Source organism: Mixophyes fleayi, chromosome 6 (genome assembly GCF_038048845.1).
Source record: "Mixophyes fleayi isolate aMixFle1 chromosome 6, aMixFle1.hap1, whole genome shotgun sequence".
Lineage (NCBI taxonomy): Eukaryota > Metazoa > Chordata > Amphibia > Anura > Limnodynastidae > Mixophyes > Mixophyes fleayi.
The window spans coordinates 49,467,850-49,489,897 of NC_134407.1; the positions used below are offsets into that span (position 1 = coordinate 49,467,850).

The 22,048-nt window shown below is 37.6% G+C and overlaps 1 protein-coding gene across 2 annotated transcripts in view; it reads left to right on the forward strand.

Moving 5' to 3' along the window:
• Positions 1-22,048, forward strand: part of TBC1D12 (TBC1 domain family member 12) — a 79,651-nt gene that overhangs the window by 45,803 nt on the left and 11,800 nt on the right. For both annotated transcript variants that reach the window (XM_075216431.1, XM_075216432.1), the window contains 6 exons: positions 7,926-8,041; positions 9,239-9,321; positions 17,868-17,985; positions 18,485-18,591; positions 18,697-18,777; positions 20,929-21,023. In XM_075216431.1, the coding sequence (XP_075072532.1) occupies positions 7,926-8,041; positions 9,239-9,321; positions 17,868-17,985; positions 18,485-18,591; positions 18,697-18,777; positions 20,929-21,023 (600 nt within the window). The remainder of the gene's footprint in view (positions 1-7,925; positions 8,042-9,238; positions 9,322-17,867; positions 17,986-18,484; positions 18,592-18,696; positions 18,778-20,928; positions 21,024-22,048) is intronic.

The window sequence follows — 22,048 nt, forward strand, 5'->3', positions numbered from 1 at the left end:
CTTTCCATTATGGCCACAGTTCACCCATCTTCTAATGCCATATCATGTCATCTCAAGCTGGTTCCATGAACATGACAATGAGTTCAGTGGGGTGGTGATACCCAGTGCTAGAAGTGTACCTAATTCAGTAGCCTTTGAATGTATACAAGCTTGGCACTTAAGGAAGTATAACAAACTAATACAAATCTTGAGCGCTTTAAACCCAACAGAGTAGTCTCTTGTCGCAATCCTGACCAAGGGCGCCACCCCTTTTAAAAATGGAACAATATGTAAATGATTAGGTGCACCAAGAAGACCAAATATTTGATAAATAAAAAGAGAGATGGATGGCTACTTCTAAAATACATTGTAAATTTTATTTATAATCAATTTAAAAATAAAAATAAAATACACAGATCATATAAGGATTATAGTAGCATAAATCCCGTCAATAGTGAATATTAGAAACATCACATTCCACGTTAATACTTTGCATGTCTAATAACAAACGACCAATCATAAAATACAGATTGTAAGGCTCTATAATAAATGTACAAATAATTTAAGTTGAATATAAACCTGAGTGTGTGACCAGTACACTCTCTATACTTTTATACTAATCTAGGAATTCTTGGAAATCTTATAGTTTACCAAAATTACCAGCGATAAAAGTACTTGGGTCAATGAAAAAGAAAAGTGTGTTTCCTAGAGTCTAGCCCCTCTCGTGACACCTGGCGTTTATGATGGTTGAGCAGTCAGATAAAGTTCCTCTGTAAGGAGCATAAAAAGGCAGGTATACACACTTTCAAACAGCTGGGAGAAAAGTTTCATTCTCCGTCTTGTGCGCTCCAATGTAACAAGTGTTAATTAACAATATTTGGTATCACTGTACTGAATTAGACATTTCATAATAGTTTGGGAAATTCTACAGGTTTGGTCTGAATATGTAAAATAACCATGGTAAAATTATGGAAAAATCGTTTGAAAAAACATCTGTTTTGTTGTGAATCTTGTGTGCTTTTTCCCTACCTGATGTAGTAAAAAGCTTTCTGTTCCGTGAATGATTAAACCTGATCTGTCAAGGGCTGTTGGCACTATGAAATTAAAAGTCAGAATATCATATACATGAAAATTTAGGTTGAAATAAAATAACTCCCGGCTAAACCAACGTAGCGCATAACCATAAAAAGTCGTAGTTGTTTAGGTGTAAACCATCTTCGGAATTGAAGAAGTTAAAGAGTAAATTATCGTAGAACACCAGCTGGATTATTCTGCTTGTTAATTTGCTTCCAGAAAACTTTAGTTACAGCTGGGGCTTGACTCATTAATCTGGGCCTGGAGAGCACTAACTATGAATCCTATTGTAGTACACTGGGGATACAGCAAGAATGACCTCATCCCAGCTTGAAAATATCAAAGGGGAAGACCACTTGACCTTGTGAACCTTTAGCTGATTTCCTAATAGCATCATTCTAATAAACTGGGGACATATTTGTGTTGCCAGCAGCAGAGAGAGGAATGGAACCATGGTTTATATAAGAATAACTAGACTGTTCAAGTATAGATCACTTCAGCTGAGTACTTTTATAAATGCTTTGCAAAATTAAAAACATAGTAAATTATTTTATAATTTACTGCTAATGGAGTTTTGTTTTTTACCAACTTTTATGTTTAATTTTCATTGACTTTTTTAAAATTTTTAGCAGTTTACCTACCTACATCTACAAGTTATGTAAGTTAAACAAGCAAACAGTTTTAATTTTGTCGAGAACAAATTGAACTTTTTTGTTTGTTTGTTTTTTTTTTTGTTCTAGCAGGACCACTTGTTGCAACATTTGTTTTCTGTTTTGAAACTAAATTATGAAACACATTCTTTATATAATATATATTCATTCACGCTATTACAAGCTCTTTTGGACTGTGGGAAGAGGCCTGATGCAAACCCACACAGACACGGGAAGAACACACAGATAGGGCTTTAGTTGGAATCAGACCCATGACCTCAGCCCTGTGAAAAACAAGTGTCTACTGCTTGTCGTGTGTGTAGGAAGGATACAGATATGTAATATAAGTTTAACTATAAAATAATAAAAAAATGAAGGTGAGGTAGGGATGTGAGTAATGTATTTTATGTACTCTGTTTTTAAAGAATGCACAATGATGGTCATTGGGGAATTAGCTGATATGGCAAAAGGAGTATGGAAGTTGCACATTTTATGAATGCAAGTTGTGATGTCACAAATAATTCATAGGCATAGTACTGTATATGGTTTATTATACTCTTGTTTATGTATTATATAATTATATTTGTAGGAGTTTATATATGTTAATACAATCACTTGTTTTATTTTAGACTTTCTATAATACTTTGTCTGAAATCTTGTTAGGGACAGAGATGTTTCTTACAGAACCTCCTTAAACCCCTTGCAAAACCACGTTTTTTTTCCTTCCAGGTGGTTTCCTCTGTTAGAAAAGTAAAATATGTTTTTGTTTTTTTTATTTTTGCTTAAGACAAAGTAGACTAAACATTTAAAAATGTTTAACAATTACTTGAATTCCCAGGAAGTTAGTATATGAATTGCAGTTGGATACCAATCGCATGAAGATACTGTCATGTCCAAGTAAAGAGACATGATTTATTTAGAGACTATATGGAAAAGAAGGAAGAATATAAAAGACAACCCTTTAAGTGCTTCAGTTTGATGTCTACTTTGCCATTGTCTTTAGAAACCTATAGGCTTAGAAATATGTATTATCTACTTTTCTTTGTATTTTTAATTTTCAGTCTTTTTATTTCCTTATTACATTCACCATGGTCAAAATAGACCTTCAATGGCATACTAATCAATTTTACATTTTAAAAATAATGGTAAATTTGTTCTAACTGGTACAGGTAGCAAGTGAGCTTTATACTTCAGATGTCACAGGGGTATTCCTCCTTCAGATGACTCTACTTTATTGGCTTGTATGCAGTAATGCAACTCTTTCTGGCTTGCTTCTTTGGGTGTTTTGGCCATGTATCATGATTTTCTCAATATACAGCACTACATGATAGGTTGGCATATATACAGAAATGGATAAAGAAAACAGCTGGTGTCACTGTAAATTTGAGCGGAGCAGTGTCATCACTCCTGGATAAACAATTATTACTCAATGCAACTCATTAGCTTTTACTTGCAGAGTGTTAAATTGAATGTAGCACAGTTGTTAACACTGCTGCCTTATGGCTCTGGGGCAATATGTTTTCTCCTGGCCATGGCTGTGAGGAGTTTGTAAGTTTGGCCCGTGTTTGCATGGGTTTCCTTTTGGGTACTCTGGTGTCCCCCCAGAGTCCAAAGCATACTAGTCTGTTAACTAGCTTCTGATATTAACCTGTGTGCGCGTCTGTTATAGAGAATTTTTTAGACTTTAAGCTCCACTGGAGCAGAGACTAATATTGCTGATAAAACATTCTCAGTACAGCTCTGATAATCTGTTGTTAATATATAAATGTTGTTGTTAATTGGCCTCTGCAGCCACAATCCTGTTTCCAGGAAATTTAGCCACACACCTGAAACCCCAAGGAGCTCTTTACAGCTCTGTTCCATATACTGTGTTGCTTCCATATTCTAGCCATCATAATTGTGTGATATTTGTTAGATGTTAGAGCCTGCGTTTACACATCTCAAAACTTTGCAGTGGTATTTCCATATTTGATATGACTAGCTGGAAATTCTTAAAACCAAATTTAAATTGTTTTTATTCATGACATAGATGTGGAAACTAGGAAAATGTAAAGGTTTTTGTATGAACAAAACAATGTTGTGCAATATGTTTGTGATAGTACCTACGCTGGTGTTTCAAAATTAAATCATGAAGCCCCCTTAGCACACTCCTTTGTGGTTTGAAGGTAGCTGGGAAATGCAGCTGTGGACAGCACTGGTTGAAACCTTCTGTTTGGTAGACACTTTGCTACACTTAATAGTGCTTTATTTGTTTTATCTTAATCATTCTTATATCTTGTCTGAGGTCAAAAAAAGCAAAAATAAGGGATGGATAAAATGAACATTGTAATGTCAAATAAAACATAATTAAGCAGCTTAGCTAATAAAAGGATATAGCTGCAAGAGAATAAACCTAATTGTGACACTCAACTTTGTAATATCCCTAATTACAATAGTGGTTACTCCCATGGAATTGCTCCTTTTTATTTTCTTGGGGATTTCCTTTTGATACATTTGTAACTGTCATTACTGTGGCACAGTGCAACCAAGTTTCACAGTAATCTTCAAACATTACATCCATATTCCATTTTTTATTCATGCAAATTGCATGTACAGGAATGGGAACACTTTGTATCCTTGAAAGAGAATACATTCAAGTTTTTCAAACTGCAAAGTAGATTAATATCGCTTTGATGTGAGTCATTGAAATTCATTACATTTTCTTATCGAAATAGGTTGCTCATTTTAATTAGGTAAGAAATGAAACTGTTGAAGTATGATGTAATCAAAGACCATACTTTCCTTCCTTTAAAGAAGTAGTAATTCATTTTATGTAGACAGAAAAGCATTTAATGCATGCCTGTGGCTTACATACAGTGAAGGCAGCCTTTATGTCAGCCTATCAATGCACCTAAGTTTACTTGCTCTTTCTCCTACTCACTTTCACCTCACTCCAGTATCCTATTTCTCCTTCCCCATCATTATTTCCCTGTCGCTACTTTTCTTCTAGTCTGCACACATGAACGTTTTTTGTCTCCTGCACCCACCTCACTCACCAGCCTATATAAGCAGACACAAATCTTACTCCCACAAATCATTCTTGCTTATCTTCTTTCTCTCTGCTTCTTCTCATGGATGCTGGCTACATCTCGCTCAACCCTGGAGCCTATGCAGTCCCTACAAACTGCTACCGCTCACTGTTCTATTCCAAAAAATTGGCTATCCATGATCTCCTATGGAGGACTCCTCACTCTCAGCAACACTCCCAGACCCAGAAATAGACAAAGTAAGCATCCTAGTTTCTCTTCTGCTACATGTTCCAAGTCATACCTCCCGAACTCTACCTCACTATTTCTTCCAATGACGTCCACACTATCCGTCTATTCTCCCCTCCACCTTTATGTTGCTGTCATTTGTCGCCCCAGTTCTGCATCTCCTAGATGACTTGCTGCCTGTCTCACTTATTTACAATCCTTTATTTACTATACTTTGAACTACCTACCTACTCTTTTCCACTAGGAGATTTCAACATTCCTATTGACACCCCCGCTGTCTCTGCTGCCACAAAACTTGTTTCTTCCTTTATTCTCTGCCATCTGGATTTCATCTCCTACCCATTCCTAACACTTCAGCCCTAAAAAATGGAGCTCCAGCCACACACGTACAGTCTCCAGTGATCCATTCTAACCCCTTATGCCTTTTTTTCCATATTCACGTCTCTGCTCACTTGCCTCCTTCATAGCACTTGATTTTGCTACCTGCTTCAAAGATAACATTAACACCATTCAACAAAATATTTCCTTATGCCAGATCCCACATTCCCCAATCTATTTTTATTCTACCCAGTAAACAATGACATATCGACACTCCCCTCATCTTCTCACCATCAAACCTGTTCCTTCGACCCTATTCCCTCCAAACTTCTCTGCTACCTCTCCCCCATTGCAAGCCAACCTCCAGCTCACCTTTTTAACATGTTCTTCTCCACTGGCACATATTCTTACTTTGAATGCGCACTTGTTTTGCCAATCCTAGAGAAACCAAATGCTTTTTTTCTTACCCAAGGTGCAAATAAAACTCTTATTCATTCTCATATCATCTCCCACATTGACTTCTGTAACCTCCTCCTATCTGGCATTCCCCTCACATATCTATATGCATTCTGATGCGATCACTTTAACGATTATTGGACTAGTTGTGTATTATAAGTAATAATGCACTCCCTACTGTAAATTATCATGAATATTAGAAGAGTCTATGCATTTCTGTAGTCTATATAAAAGCACTCTGCCTACATACTTGTGTTTTTCATTTGGTCGCAAAGTCCTTGTGGCTTCTTATATGCCTATAATTTATAGTAGGGAAATGGATTATCCTATTTGATTTCCTTTTTGTCCTGAATGGATATTTGTGTCCAAGCTTTTGGGAGGGGTGTATGTGTGTGTTTTCCAGAGCTTCAATATTATAACATTTCTATTTCTTTGTTTTCTTTTATAGCAGTTTATTAAATTACATATTCACCAAAATATTACAACTGGAATTGTTTCATGCATGATTTCTTTTTCTTATCTTCCATGTGTCTTTTTACTTTTCACATTTGGCCAAGTATCGCACTGCTTGATTTGAAATGAACATTGACAATAGGGAAAAATCTTTAAACACAATTTCAGTGTGTGATGTCATGCAAAATATTACAATTTTAAGTTGTTTACTATTTAACATGTAGATTTCTTATGGTCAGAAGCCATGCGATTATATTTGGCTACTATAGTTGGAAAATATAACAAATTACTACTGGCAATAAATATGGTTTTCATTTTATAATACTTAAAAATGACACTGTTGCCTATAGGTGTTTATGTGTGATCATTTATTCTTCTGCCTGGTAGCCTTACATCAGTAGCAGGGAAATTGATGGAAACACTCTTAAAAGATAGAGTTGTGGAGTATCTTCATACCAGTAACTTGCAAGGTCCCAAACAGCATGGATTTACTTTGGAGAGATCATGTCAAACAAATCTTAATGACTTTTTAGATGTAGCCTATCTAGATTTCAGTAAGGAATTTGACACTGTCCCACATCGCAGACACTCAAACTGAAAAGCTTTGAGTTGCATTATAAGATGGTTGAATGGATAAGGTCTTTGTTGCAGGATAGAAAACAGAGTTGTAGTAAATGGAGTGCATTCATAGGAGGGAAAGGTTGCCAAGGATCTGTACTTGGACCAGTGCTTTTTAATAGCTTTATTGGTGACATTGCAAATGGTATTGAAGGGAAAGTATGCAGTGTTGCAGATGACACAAAGATATGCAACAGGGTAGACACACCAGGAGGAGTAAAATAAATGATTGATGATCAAGGTAGACTGGAGGAATAGCCAAGATAGTGGCAACTACAGATTAATGCCAAAAAAATGCAAAATGATGCACTTGAATGTCAAAAACCCAAAGCCTTTAGTGTAAATGGCACTATAATGGAATATACTGAGGAGGAAAGATCTAGAGATCAGAAAAAGGTCAGATTTCAGGTGATTAAAGGCAGGTAAACAATGTAACAAAGCAATTAGAAAGGCAAGTCAGACGCTTTGTTGCATAGGGAGAGGAATCGGTAGCAGAAAGAAACAAGTAATCTCACTGTACGGCCTCATCTAGAATACTGTGAGGCCATATTTCCAGAAGGATATAAATACATTACATTAAAGACTGTTCAAAGAAGTACAACTAAAATGGTGCATGTCTACAGCAGGTCTACAGCACAAAACTTACACGGAAAGACTAAAAGATCTTAATATGTATAGTTTGGAGCAGAGAAGGGAATGGGGGGACATAACTTTCAATTATAGGGTTTTAACAAGGTACAGGTGGAAAAAATGCTTCAAAGGAAGAGAAATATTAGAACACGAGGCCATGCACTGAAACTGGAAAGAAGTTTATAGTAAAGTTGAGGAAAAACTACTTCCCAGAAACGGTAGTGGATAAGTAGAATAGCCTCCCATCAGAGGTGGTTGAGGCTAATACAGTAGAGTAATTGAAACATGCTTGGGATAGATATAAGGATATCCTTCCAAAGATTAAAGGATCATATAGTGTTTGAGGTTATCATAGGTTAAAAAATGGGCAGACTAGATGGGCCAAGCGGTTCTTATCTGCTGTCAAATTCTGTGTTTTTGTTTTGCTGCAATGTTGGCAAAATAATGTTAGTTTTGTTTTTGTTTTTTAAAAGACCTTTTCCTTTTCTTTTAGGAATATGAAGCGCGTACAGGGAGGACGTGTAAAATTCCAACACAATCCACAAGACGTAAAAAATTTGAATTTGAGCCACTCTCTACGACAGCACTTATTTTAGAAGACCGGCCTGCGTAAGAATATTTATAGACATTTTTACCTTTAATAGCACTTTAGTTTTTCTTTTTAGAATATAAATCTTAGGGATTGATTTGACGTTTTAATGCACGTTGTACCGGCAATTACGGTACAGAAATCTTTGCTTATTTTGGCTTGCTCCATTATAAGGTGCAAGCTTAAATAAGCAAGTATTTTAACCCTGGACATACCGTCAAGGAAGTTTTTGCAAGGCTTCTATATGACTTTGCCGGTAATTGAATGTTCCCCTTAAAATGGCAGCTATTTTGTTGCTTTTTATAGCCATTATTTTTGCACAAAGTGGTTACACTCTTTACTTTACAAATCTGGGAAAAATTGTGCATAGACATTATGTGAACTGTCATTTCCCATTGACTAAAGGAAAAATTGGGGGTGGGGTTATAGAACATTTTTCTACAGATGCACTTCATTCAGTGAGGAAAAAAAATGCAACTCTCCCTTTCACAACTAGCAGAACCCGGTGTCTGTCTGGTGCCTGGAAACGATTAAAAAATTATCGCCCCCTCTTTGTGCTGTGTTTAGCAGTTTTAAACGCCTAATATATCTAATTTGTTTGGTCTTATCATTTTTTACAGATACGTTAAACTGTTATTTTTAGGTTACGTTAACATGGAATACGGATTTAGAACTCTCTGCAGCACATCTGGGGGTTCTCCTACTGCAGTGTTGACTTATAGCTTTTTTTTTTTTTTTTTTTATTCCAATAAGTTTGTATTTTTATAATTGCATTGCACACCTTACATTCCAGCTACTATTATACATAATATTGCTTTAAAATCTAAACACCTTATTGCCGAAGACATTTCCCTTTGTATATGTAGAAAGTAAGGCAAAACAAAGTTAATTGAACATAATTTCTATCATGCACCCCTGATCTCATAAACAGGATGAGCTACATACATCCAGAAGCTGACTTGTTGCCCCTCATGTCTACATCATTTATTTTTCCATTTGTGAAAATGCACCAGACTTTATTTAGTACCTTGCAGTGAGGCAGTGTTTCCATGTGCAGATTAGAAGACCGCTCTCTGCTGAATAGATGGAGTTAGCACTTTATTCTGCTATTTAGTGAGTGACTATTTGAATTTGCAGAATAACTTTCTTTGTATGTGTGCTAACCTGTAAAACATGCAGTATCTGACCGTATCCATACGATGTATGTGTCTTTATAGAAACCTACCTGCTAAGTCCGTCCATGAAACCTTGCGCCACAGACAGGAATACGATGAGATGGTAGCGGAGGCAAAGAAGCGAGGTGGGTATTAAAATAACAAATTAAACCATTGTTTCTATTCTATAAATTTGCGATTTTCTATGGACTTTGGGCGTTAAATGTTATATCGTTTTCAAAAAACTTTTCTGAACAACATTTCTTAGTGTTTTATGACTTTTCCTTCATAACCTGTCACTATGAATTAACATCACTGATTCAAAAATACTTAAATACCTTGTAAGGTTTTTGTTTTTTTAATATCGCCTACAGACATTTCAAAAAGACATTTTGTGGTCTGACCCAATACTCCTTTGAAGACAGTCTATTAATTCACGGGGAACTCGAGACATCACTGTGACCAATTGATGTCACTAGTCCCAGTTACTTTCTGTCATGAATCCACAAAATGGCTGCCTGTTGGTTATGAGTGCATTTTGTGAAAGCCCCACCTTTATGACTATGATATTGGGACAATAAAGAAAATGAATGCACAGGAAGACCGTGTCGCTCTTCAGAACCAGTTAGACTGTAACTGCATTGTCATTGTTGAAAAATAAAAGCAAGCAGCTGATTTTGGTTGCTTTGGGCAGAACCAGTTTTCCTGTGCTTTAGTTTCATAAATGTCGCCCATTGTATGCAAAGGAGGGGGAAGGGAGATTTTTTTTTTTTCAGATCACTGTAGGTCTTGGAGTACAAATTAAAAAGTAATTCTAACCATATTTTTCCTCTATTTGTTTAGCACTTATTCAATTAGATAAGTGCGCGTTTGATACTTACCATTCTGGTTCATCACAGCACATGAAGCGGGTATGCGTTAGTTAAACCACTGACACTAAAGCATAATAGACTGGGGCAGACCAGCTTTATATTCAAGTAGTATAACTGCATTAGTAATAAAATGTAATGTACACATTATTACTGGCCTTGTTTAATACCCTCATATCTCCCCAACAATTCAATTTTCCTGCAGGGTCACTGGAGAATAATAAAATAAAAGTCTTCACTGCAATTCACTATGCACTTGTATTTTATTGGTGTTTCTTTTATTATGTGACTGTTGTCTAAAGAAAATTGCCTGCCATTTTTTGATTACATAATGTATTTGTAAGGCTGCTGTCATATAAATAGCTTTATTATCATCCATGTTATACAATTATAAAGCCTCTGATCTTGTATCTGCACCCGCTACCCTGAGCAGTGTTTCCAGAATCGATAAACATTTCTAACAAGCCTGATATGGGGTCACTAGGTCAGTTTGTAATAAATGTTTTGTGTACGGTTAGGTGTCATGTATTTAATTAAATCAAAGCTCTGGGCTCCAACCCCTTTGACAAGACTCGTCAGACATGCATTATACTGAAACTAACGTTCTAAGCTTTCCAAGACCAAAGGCCTTCCAGTAAGTGCAGCAAAGTGAAAAAGCAGATATACGGACAAACTAGATAATTACACTCATTTCACGGTGGAGTTGTTTCAGCTAAGTGGTCTGTTGCTGGTGGATAAATAGGTTTCTGTGCTGATACTTTTTGTTGTAATACAGCAAATTCAGAACTAGAGCTGTATATACAAGTCTGTGGAAAGTAGGGGTTAGTTATTGATTAGAGAATTAATTACTTTTTTGTAATTTTGTTTTTATAATGGACTTGTTAGATTTTGAAGGTGAAAGCATTAAAGTGAAAATGGTAGGGAGGTGAACAAGATAAAAGTATGAGGTATGCGAGATCGGCAAATATGATGTCGAAAGACAGAGGAAAAGGGACCAGGAGTAGGAAAGGGTAGTGTTAGTATAGGGGAAATAAGGGGGAGAATAGATAAAGTAAGGAATAGCTGGATCAAATAAAAAATAAAGTGTTCTCTAAACAGTCGGGACATGTCACATTTTTAGAAGAGGGATATCAAGAAGCAAAATAGTCTTGCCAGGAATGCCAGGTTGGGTCTGTCGTTAAGATGCTGATTGCCCAAAGTTGTAGATTTGCCAAACTCTCTGGATTAACGCTGGTATAGTGGGACCCTCCACCTACTTCCAGTTTTTGCCTATTAAACATCTAGCAGCAGTGAGGATGTGACTAGGGAGTTTCCAGATCTCTCTATGGATGTCTGGGAGGAGGCAGTAGGAGAGTTTAAATGGAACTTGTAAGTGAGTCATTTTGTGAATAAGATCAGCAACACCGATCTCATAAAATTTGTCTTGTTTTTCTGGCATACCTGTCTCTACTTGATTGTTTAGATACGATTGTATATATGACATGTTCTTATCTGTACTGTACAAGATATTTGCAGTCTCAGCTCTGTCCTTATTCCTTTTGCCTTATTGGTCCCCCTTCCCACTCTTATCTTCTATGTTTAAAAAAAAAAAAACCCTCAATAAAACGATTTTTCAAAAAATGAGCTATGTTACAAGAGTAATAATACTAATGTGCACAAATGGGTATGTATAAGGAAGGTGCAGGTTGCCTACACAAGCCATAGGCACTAAAACAATGGATAACAAAAAGAGAACCGTGCCATCACTAATAGTAGACCTGCCCCAGTGGTACAATAGGAGAGGAGAATGCAGTTTAACAATGTGATATAAACTGAGTATATTATAAGAGTCACATGTTCTCATTCCTTTCCGTAGGGTATATGGTCAGAGGATAGTTTGGTTCAAAGAACATAGTTTCAGTAGACAGAATTTAACCCTATTAACCATTTTCATCAGAGTGAGGACTTTTTTCTGATTCCCAAGCTTAAGCCAGAGCTGTTGTAGTTGCCATAAAAAGGTATTGTACTACACACATCAAGTCTTTAAGCCAGTGAGGGGAAAAGTTCTGTAGGAGAGCAAGTGTGGAGACAGGAAAACCAATAGATCTAGAAAGCAGTGACATCTGTTGTGCAAGAGAAATTAAACCTTTTCAACAAGGCCAAAAAGATACAGATACAGAATGGCCCTCTCCCCATGGAGTCTGCAACAAATAGGAGAGATTATGTGCATTCTAAGGGGTATATTTACTAAATTCTAGGTTTGAAAAAGTAGAGATGTTGCCTATAGCAACCAATCAGATCTTGGTTAAAGTTTATTTAGTACATTCTACAAAATGACAGCTAGCTTTCTGGTTGTTATAGGCAAACCTGCAGTTTAGTAAATATAATCCTAAATCTAAATTCCAGCAGAAGAACAATTTTAAGAAACCTTTTAATATGGTGTGTGCAGTGTGAGGCTGAGCATGCCAGGTATTAGAGAACACATATCAGCCCCCCACTTAAAACAGCAGGTTTAATAAACTTAGTGGACTCCTAAATGACTTTGTACTAATGTATAAATCGTGTGGCAAAACATGGTGGACTCATGCTTGAGAAACATATTGGGTACTAAGGTAGAGTCAGGAAATATGGACAGTATTTTATTTTGGAGTCCATAACAAGTGGTTTAATTTGCCTCCCTACTTCCCCACACAACATCTTTCATTAGGACCATTTTTTAATATGATTTTGAGGAAGCCCAATGATGAACTGGATCCAGAGTGCAGGCTGTGTGGTACCTCCTTACGGAAGGGATTGAGATTCCAATAAAGGCTTTGGACTTCTATAGAAGGGTCCCCAGGGTAGATTGTGTACTTTTCCTTAAATAATTTACAACCTTAATTTCTAATTTTATAATGAAAATATAGAAGTATCTATAAGTAAGATTACAAGTTAGTTTTACACATGTTTAGTTATATGTTGTCTGCTCAGATTTGGTTAATATGCAGTTCTGTGCAAGTAACAGGTCCACTTTCACATTACTTTGAATAGTGATTATTGATCCCTATTTAGAAAAATCTTAGGGAACACTGTATGGGCCATGAGCACAAGAAAATACATAAAGCAGTGGTCTGGGTGCATCTTCCTTTGTTGTGGTGCGATTACCAAGCATCCGTTTTCAACAGCCTCCTGGAGTGGACCAGGATACAGGAGGGTAGACAGTGGGTGTCTGTGGAGGGTAACGAGCTAGGTATTCCAATAAATCTGCTGCTATGGCTTCCCAATCTACCTAAAATAAATCACCCGACAGGTGGACCCATGTTGGAATGTTGAAGGCGAATCAGGGAGAGTAAGAGTGTTTCCTCTCTCATTTCACTGCTGACACCTGTCTTGTACAACCCAGGGTTCCCTCCTGGACTCCGGCCTAACTCTTTCCCAGAGTGGACCAGGTTAGGCATTCACAGATATGTTAGGCTAGTCCATGGCTCCCAGATCTACGCTTTCTCTACACTACAGGAGGAATATACAGGCTTAGATCAATAGACAGATTACGACTTTTTTGAATCCATTTGTACCCTCTCCACCCTGCCTAAACATTGTACGTCTACTATCTATAAGCTCCTTATAGAGGACAGATTTACTCACAAAACTCACTTTGCTGAGGCTTGGGAAAAGGACCTGCTCAATACATTCGGTCTAATCCACTTGATTAAAGTTTTTTAAGCTACTCATGCATGCTCCATTAACACTTCAATGGTTGAATCACAATAAAAGATCCTAACCAGGTGGTATTAATGTCCTGAGATATTAAATAAGATCTCTCCATGGGTGCCCCCTCTCTGTTTGAGATGTAATTCTGAAATTGGTTCCCCACTTCATATCTGTGGACTTGCCCAAATTTTACTTCTTATTGGAATGAGATTATACGCCTTACCAAAATTATTATGGGATCAATGGTGTCTGATGTCCCTGGTTTCTGGCTCTTATTGATTTACAGAAAATACTTCCTAAAACATCTCAATAATGCAGCTTAAGCGTTGATCCCTATACATTGGAGATCCCCTCCCTGCCTTCCATGTTAAAATGGTTTAGATGAATAGACTCTTATGTTTATGGACAACAACATCCTGTCCGCCTCAGACCGGACCCAAGTGTTCACAGCTATCTGGCTAAATTGAGTGGCATTAAAATAATCTGATGCTTACTGTTCCCTACTCAACACCCACAAGCACTCTTCCTGTTTGCTGTTGTAGTCCATCTCAACTTTTGCTAGGATGTGGACTTATTCCCCAGATGGCCTGGATCAGCTCTTGCTCTTCTTCCCTCCTCCCTTTACCTCTCTTTTTTTTTTTCCCTCTTTATTTTCGTGTTATTTTAATTACGTTTCTTGGTGTTTAGATACTGTTTACTGATCCATTTGTTTTTTATTCCTTCAGTTATTTTTTTCTTTTTGCAACCAAAAATTACCCTGGATCTCGGTGTATCCCAGTGTATCTGAATTAATGTGCTTTTCTGTTTTCAATTGTTTGTTCAATGTATTAAATAAAGGATATATTAAAAAAAATAAAAATCTCACTTATGTTTTAAATAAACCCTGAGAGTGATGGGACATTCTCACTGTCTTTATTATATGTACCCACATCAAATATGCCTGATTGGGAAAATGGGAAAAAATCCTTTTATTAAAATGATTGATTGATTAATATGAGATAATATAGTGGTAGTGCTTATATAATAATCTTTTATATAAAAATCTTTTGGTCTATCCGGTTATGCATTCTGACACCCCCTGCACTGATTGGGATTAAACCCACACGTAGTGGTCCAGTTGGATCCTGGTCAGGTTTTAGGGGGGATTAGGGTTGGGCCTCCCCTTGGTGAACACTGGGCAGAACTTTGACCTAGGGAGCCTGTTCTGGGCCTTCCACTGGATGGATTTGGATGGCATTTAATATAAAAACAAAATGGACACTGCGCAGTCACCTCATAAGTGTGTTGGAAGAGCTGCTAATTATTTTTAAAGATTGACAGTTACATCCAACTCATTGATAACTTAATAACTTGAAGATTTAAACCAGGGGCAGCTATGCAGATACCTTTTGAAGCTCACAGTCTCTTGGGCTGAATGTTCTGGGGGCCCGTATTCATTGGGCCATTAGCCTGACTAGGAGAAACTTTCATAAACAATAATAAAACAATTCACACATATAGTCTCTCAGGTCAGTGTCTTCAACGCATAATTCCAAAGGTACAAATGTATGCATCTCCGCCAATAAGCATGGTCTCTCAAGCCTTTGAATCTCATTTAAATATCTTGCCCTATAAAACAATATCTCATTTTTGCATGTAGGTGTAATTCCAGGTGTGTGAGTGCCCAGCCAGCATTTTGCTAGGAGTGCCCTGGTTCACCCATCTTCTATCTGTGGCTCTCCAGGTTTTGTGAAACTACAAGTCACAGCGTGCATTGCCGGTAGACAGCCAGCCTAAGGCTGGCAGGGCATGCTGGGACCAAGAGAGCCACATGGTGGCCAGGCCTGCATGAGAAGATGGAAAGGTTTTTGCTGCCATCTTAAAAATGGTTGTATTTGCTGACAGAGGTGCAGGGCATTAAAAAGAATGCCTTGCTTTGGGGACACGTATGTAAATGTCCTTTAGCATGTTCCAAACACATTGTTTAATCTCTGCAAGGACGAGGTCAGTGCACCATTATTTAACAATGGTTCACAATATAACTAATGTACTTCTTTGTTCCAGCAGCCGACTCTCTGCTATACCGTCAAGGCATGGCCCTTTTACAGAGATGGATTTCTAAACACCATGGCACCAACATAAAATGAGACATTAAAGTGAAAAAAAAGGAAGAATTAAGAGAAAAACAATAGGTGGAATTACAAATTGCAATCAGTAAAGATTTATTGGTTAGAAGACTGTTTACATCACACAGATGATGATTACATTGGAACGGATATAAATCCCTTAAACCCCATGTGGATATTTCATAGAGAATCACTGCTGGGAGCGATTTGTTACTCAATATAGTTTATCATCCTTACCCAGCAGTAGTGCATCTGGTAGACTGAGTTCATATTAAATAAGTAATGATGGGGAACAGTGAAGAGGGGAATAAATCATCATCTGTATATATTCACTGACCTTTCTATGTTTTGTATCTCTCGAAGGTGCAGTTACTTAACTAAGATACTTATTCTGATTAAAAGTCTTTTTATCTCCCATGTGAGGATGACCTGCCCACACACAGTAACCAAAGTCTTCATTCACTGAGCTGTCACTGGGCTGCCTAGTTATAGGAAATAATGTCATTTGCAGAAAGCTCACGTCTGAGTCTATCTGTCCTTGTCTGGTCTATCCTGCTCCTGTGTTTTCTGTCAGTGTGTGGTAGTGAGGGAAGAAGTGAAAGCAGAGTTCTGTTGAAAATCATGTATATAAGATAGGGTTTGAGTATAGAGTTATATTTTACTTGATCAAGTTGATATTTGCTTTATAGAATGTTATCACTTCTCTGAGGAAACAAAGCAAATCAGTGCTGATCTCAGTTGTTACGTTTCAATGTTTGTTTTTTATTTACTAGCATAAAATAAAGGCAATAACTCTATAAATGTATTTTCAAAAAAGTTAACTCACTTTTTCTCCTCTTTTAACCACTTTTCTTTTCCTGAACGGTGACCGCAGCTTTTGGAGACATCAAAATAGGAATCAATTGGTCACAATGAGCTACACACTGTCTGTGTCTTAATGTTCATTCATAAACTAAAATAAGGAGGAGTAGCAAAATAAACAGATCAATAATAGACCTCTATGGCGCTAGGCTCGCATGGATTAATATAAAGAGAGGAAAACCTCTTGTAGATTGAAGAGGAATGTTGATAGTATTGACACATGGATGAATATTATACAGATATAAATGAACATATTATAAAAACAAATAGTGTAAATATAGCCTCAAGATAGACCTATGTGAAAAGAGGCATTTGTATAAAAAATAATTCATTTCCTCATGCAATTAATAAAAGTAGAAGATCAATATGAGTGTTCAGTACAATATATTCAAATGTTACAAAAATTAATTCAAGTCCAAAGTAGTTCAGTTATGATGGACATACAAGTTCAGTGTAAGTGTACCAAAATAAAGCGTTAGTTCTGCCTAGTGGCAGCAGGGCTGCAGGATGCATCTTCTCAAACCCTGCAGCACTAGGAACCTGGTAGGCTGTACAAAGAATACTTTTACCAAGGCCTGTCACATGTTTTATTGCAATAACACCTCTAGGTCACTAACACTAATCAGGGCCATCTTAGCAACATTATGGGCCCCCGGGCAAAGCAGTGCACCGGGGCCCCTAGATATAGATATAGATGTATATAGATATAGAGATAGGTAGATGTACTTGCTCAGTGACCCTTGAAGGTTTTTGTTGCAGGTTTTTTTCTTTTGCAGGATTATTTATTCTCATTAAGAGCTGTGTCTATGGGGCCCCCTTGCCCATGGGGCCCCCGGGCAGCTGCCCATCGTGCCCAATGGAAAAGATGGCCCTGACACTAATAACTATACAGTTCTAAGCTTTATTCATTTAGTGACCTTGAGGTATTGCACTACAGCGCTCCATTTTTCTTGTACTACAGTCAGTGTACTTGCTCCAAAAGCCTGGGAGACCCTGAAAGCAGCTCCAGAAAAAAGTAAAGTGAATAATGACTTTGCACTCCTTGTAGTGATCTCTTGATCACCAATGGTAGATATAAAGTGTCTGGTGCAATCTTTCCTTGCGAGCTTTACAGAAATTAATATCGGTATTGTACATAAGAGAAATTGTTGATTCCACAGAAAAATTTACACTGTGCATTTTCTACAGAGGTAAAAGAGGCCCAGAGGCGGAAAAAACTAATGAAGGAGAGATTCAAACAAGAGGAAAATATTGCAAGCGCCATGGTGGTCTGGAACACTGAAATCTTGCCGAACTGGGATGCCATGTAAGTATTGCAGCAGGGGAGTGCAGGTTAGAGATTTTAATCAGTTGGTTTAGGCTCAATGTAATTCTGTGCCATGTTCTTACGTGTGTGTGTGTGTATATGTATGTGTGTGTATATGTATGTGTGTGTTTATTCTAATATAATGTATTTAATTCTAAAGTATTGTAATACATGTGACTTATAGCAATAATGCTAGCTATGGTGTGACTTACAATTAATGGAGGTGACTTATATGTTCACACTTTTATGCAATCTACTTTACCTTCATTGTCTAATGCAGGGGTAGGCAACCTGCGGCTCTCCCGGTGTTTTGTGAAACTACAAGTCCCAGCATGCTTTGCCAGTAGATAACCAGCAGATAGGTGGCAAGGCATGCTGGGATTTGTAGTTTCACAACACCTGGAGAGCCGCAGGTTGCCTACCCCTGGTCTAATGGAATTCAGTTTCAAGTACATTGCGTATTCACTGTGTTTTTCTTTTTTTTTTTTCTTTTACCCAGGCGAAGTACAAGAAGAGTGCGTGACCTCTGGTGGCAAGGTTTACCACCCAGTGTACGTGGCAAAGTGTGGAGCCTGGCTATAGGGAATGAACTGAATATCACACCTGGTGAGCAGGAATGATTTTAATGATATCTGTGTTCTGGAGAGTGCGAATGTTGGCGTACATTAGCCATTATTCCTCCTTGCACTGATACCCATTTTACATTTACAGAGCTTTATGAAATCTTCCTATCTAGAGCTAAGGAGCGTTGGAAAAGTTTCAGCGAGACAGGCTCAGAAAATGAGACCGAAGGTAGACCTTTTATTTTGTATTTTTCTTATGTAAGCTAATACACAAGTTAATGTAGAAGTTGGTGATTATGTAGAGGAGGCGCTTTTGGCTGCAATAGTTAATAATAAAAATGTCCCAGGGGCCCGGCGATACGGGCTTGTATTGGTAAGAGGAGACTTGCTGCTTGCCAGGCCAGTCTGGGGTCAGCCTGCGCATGTGTGAGCTGACTGGCACACTGGAACTGGAAGCCTGGACTTGGTATTTCAGTTTCAAATGTAATAATAATTATTAAAAAAAAATATATATATTTCTACAAAAATCTGGCTTCCGTGTGCTCTTTCCATACTTGCTCTTTCTGAGATTTGCATATTCCTTTATACTCATGCCAATTACGAAGTCATACGCTGACTAATCAGTTGTAAGAGATTATGGGCCTGATTCATTAAGGAAAGTTAAGCAAAAGTAAGGCAAAACCATGTTGCATGGAGGGGGAGATAAATTTTAAAATATGATGGCAGATTTATATTTGGGGCAGGGCATGTCCTAGATCAACTTTAAATTTCAGTGTACAAATAAGCTATTAAGTATTTGTGGATACATGAATAAAAGCCAGTATTATGTGCAAAATAATAAACTCATTTGCACCCCGTACATTGCAAGATGGTTTTGTCCAGAAAACGTATTCATTTTTTTGCTTAACTCTCCTTAATGAATCAGGCCCTATATTCTTTACTTGAATTTGCTTTTATTAATTAACTGACAGCTGACCAGTAAGACCAGTTCAGGACTTTGTCTCTTTAGTTACATGGATGTCTGAATATTCATTTAAAAGTTGAGTACTAATTAGCTGTTTTACCATCATCCATCTGATTGAGAATTTAAGTGATATTTGTTTGTGAAGTTTGCTATTATAAATTCTTGTTATTATATGGTCTTTTATGTTCCAATGTTATTAGTAAGTTGTGACTATATAAAATTATGCACACAGTATGTGTCTCTCTCCCTCTCCCATTTCATATGTCTGTCCACACTTCCCATGTGCCCCTAACTTCATCCCCGGTAACACCATCTCTCCATCTCCAGTAGCTGTCCCTTACCTCCTGCGCCTCGCACTCCCTCCCTCACTCTCTTCTGCTTCTATCTATTCTGTTACTGTTCCTATGTTTCCCTCTTGCTAGTTATGTGAGGTGAGCAAATGTCTGCATAGGATATTCACCAGCAAGTTATTCTTTATTGATTTATAAACTGACAAAAATCATAATTTACAAAAAGGACTGCAGTGTGTCTCTTATGTTCTGTCACTGTATAGTGAATGGAAAGAACATGGGCATTCCTTAGTGCTGAAGTATAGGCACCATGTCAAGCTGAACAATGTACAAATTCCACAAAAATAAGCATTGTTTGCAGATATCTCATTAGGTGAATTGATTGAAAAATCATCCTGATTTAGATTGGTGCTGCAAAGGTTGCCAAAAATTTACACAACTAGCTATGTACAAAGCCCTCAACAACACCAAACCTTCATACATCTCTAATCTCATATGAAAATTCTCTCCCTCCCGCCCTCTTACATCTACCTCTGACCTGCGCCTTGTCTCATCTCTGGTAACCACCTCTCACTCGTGACTACAAGACTTCTTCTGTGCTGCTCCCCACTTATGGAATTCCCTCTCTGAAAACCCATCTGTCTTAGCGTTTACCTTATCCCTGATGATACTGTTCACACTCATGCGCCCTAACTACCGTCCCAATCTCCACTCTGAGCCACACTCACTCTTTTTGTTTCACCTGTGTTCTCTTCCACTTAGAATGTATGCTCTCTAATGAGCATGGTCCTCCATACCCTTTGTTTTCATGTCTGCATTTACTTTGTCTGTCTTGTATGTCCCTGTTTTATGCATGTACGGCTTTCCCTACGATAATGCACTGTGGCGCCTTACAAATCTACGATGATAATATGTAGTATTAAATCATCTTGCGAGAAAATTTGTAACATGAAATAGTTTCCTTACTAATAATTCAGTATGTGAATGATGATGGAAATATTTATTTGCTTAGCAGCTTTATTGATGTATGAAATACTGTAGGAATTGATTTACTTAACGTTTAATATTCTGCACAGATTACTCATTTAGATTAACTTGAGTTGCATATCTTTCTGTGTTTGTTTAGATGCAGGGGTGTCGGTCGCAGACAGAGAAGCCAGTCTAGAGCTAATTAAACTAGACATATCTCGAACATTCCCATCATTATATATTTTTCAGAAGGTAAAACAAATCTTTACTTGCAAAAGATTTTTGTTTATATTTGGTTAACTATAGGAGCTGCATCTTTGTATATATTTTCAGCTGTAAAACTAAAATCTGTCAGTTTTATTACATGCCATGTCCTACGTACAGTTGTTTAGTTTAAACTACCAGTTACATTGTAATAATCCTTTCACATTTAGGATGACTTTTCTTTTACTGCTCTGCTGTTTCAGACTCTTGTTCTCTAGTTCTGCTGTAGTATTTTCTGAAAATATGATTAGTAGTGATTTTTTAAAGGGACAATTAAATTATCTTTCTCTTTATGAAAGGTATTGCATTCTGTTTCTAAGTAGGACACATTTTGGATAGAATCGTGCTTCAAGTCTTTTCAGATGGAAATTGACCGAGTCCACGTGTCCATGTAATGTGTTTGCCTGATTATTCTTCTGTGTGTACAGTATTTACTAAATAACATACTTGCCAACTCTCCCGGAATGTCCGGAAGACTCCCGCATTTTGCGAGAGTCTCGCGGACTCCCGGGAGAGTGTGGCAATATCCCGGATCTGCCCACTTCACTAGGAAGTGCCCACTTCCTAACTTCCTAGTGAAGTGGGCAGAATTGGCTCCTAAACGTCGCGATTCCCGGTGAATCGCGGCATTTGGCCCCGCCCCCAGCTGTCAAATGACGCGTTTGCGTCATTACGTGACGGGGGGCGGGCCCAAAATGACGCGTATTTTGGAGCCCCGCCCCCATCACGCTCACCTCTCCCGGAAACCAACTTTGTCAAGTTTGTAAGTATGCTAAATAATCCTGTCCATCTCTGGCCTCTTCACTAACTGCGGTAGAAGAGGATTAGATACCTTGTTACTATAAGAAACTGTATCCATAACTATTATATGGCATCATGGGGATATCTTATCCAAGGAATTAATCAGATTGCCATGTAAGTGTTATTTTTTTTCCCCACTGCAAAGACTCATTTGACAACTACCTGGCTGGAGTTTTGTGTTGCCTTCCTCTGGATCAACATAACGTATGATA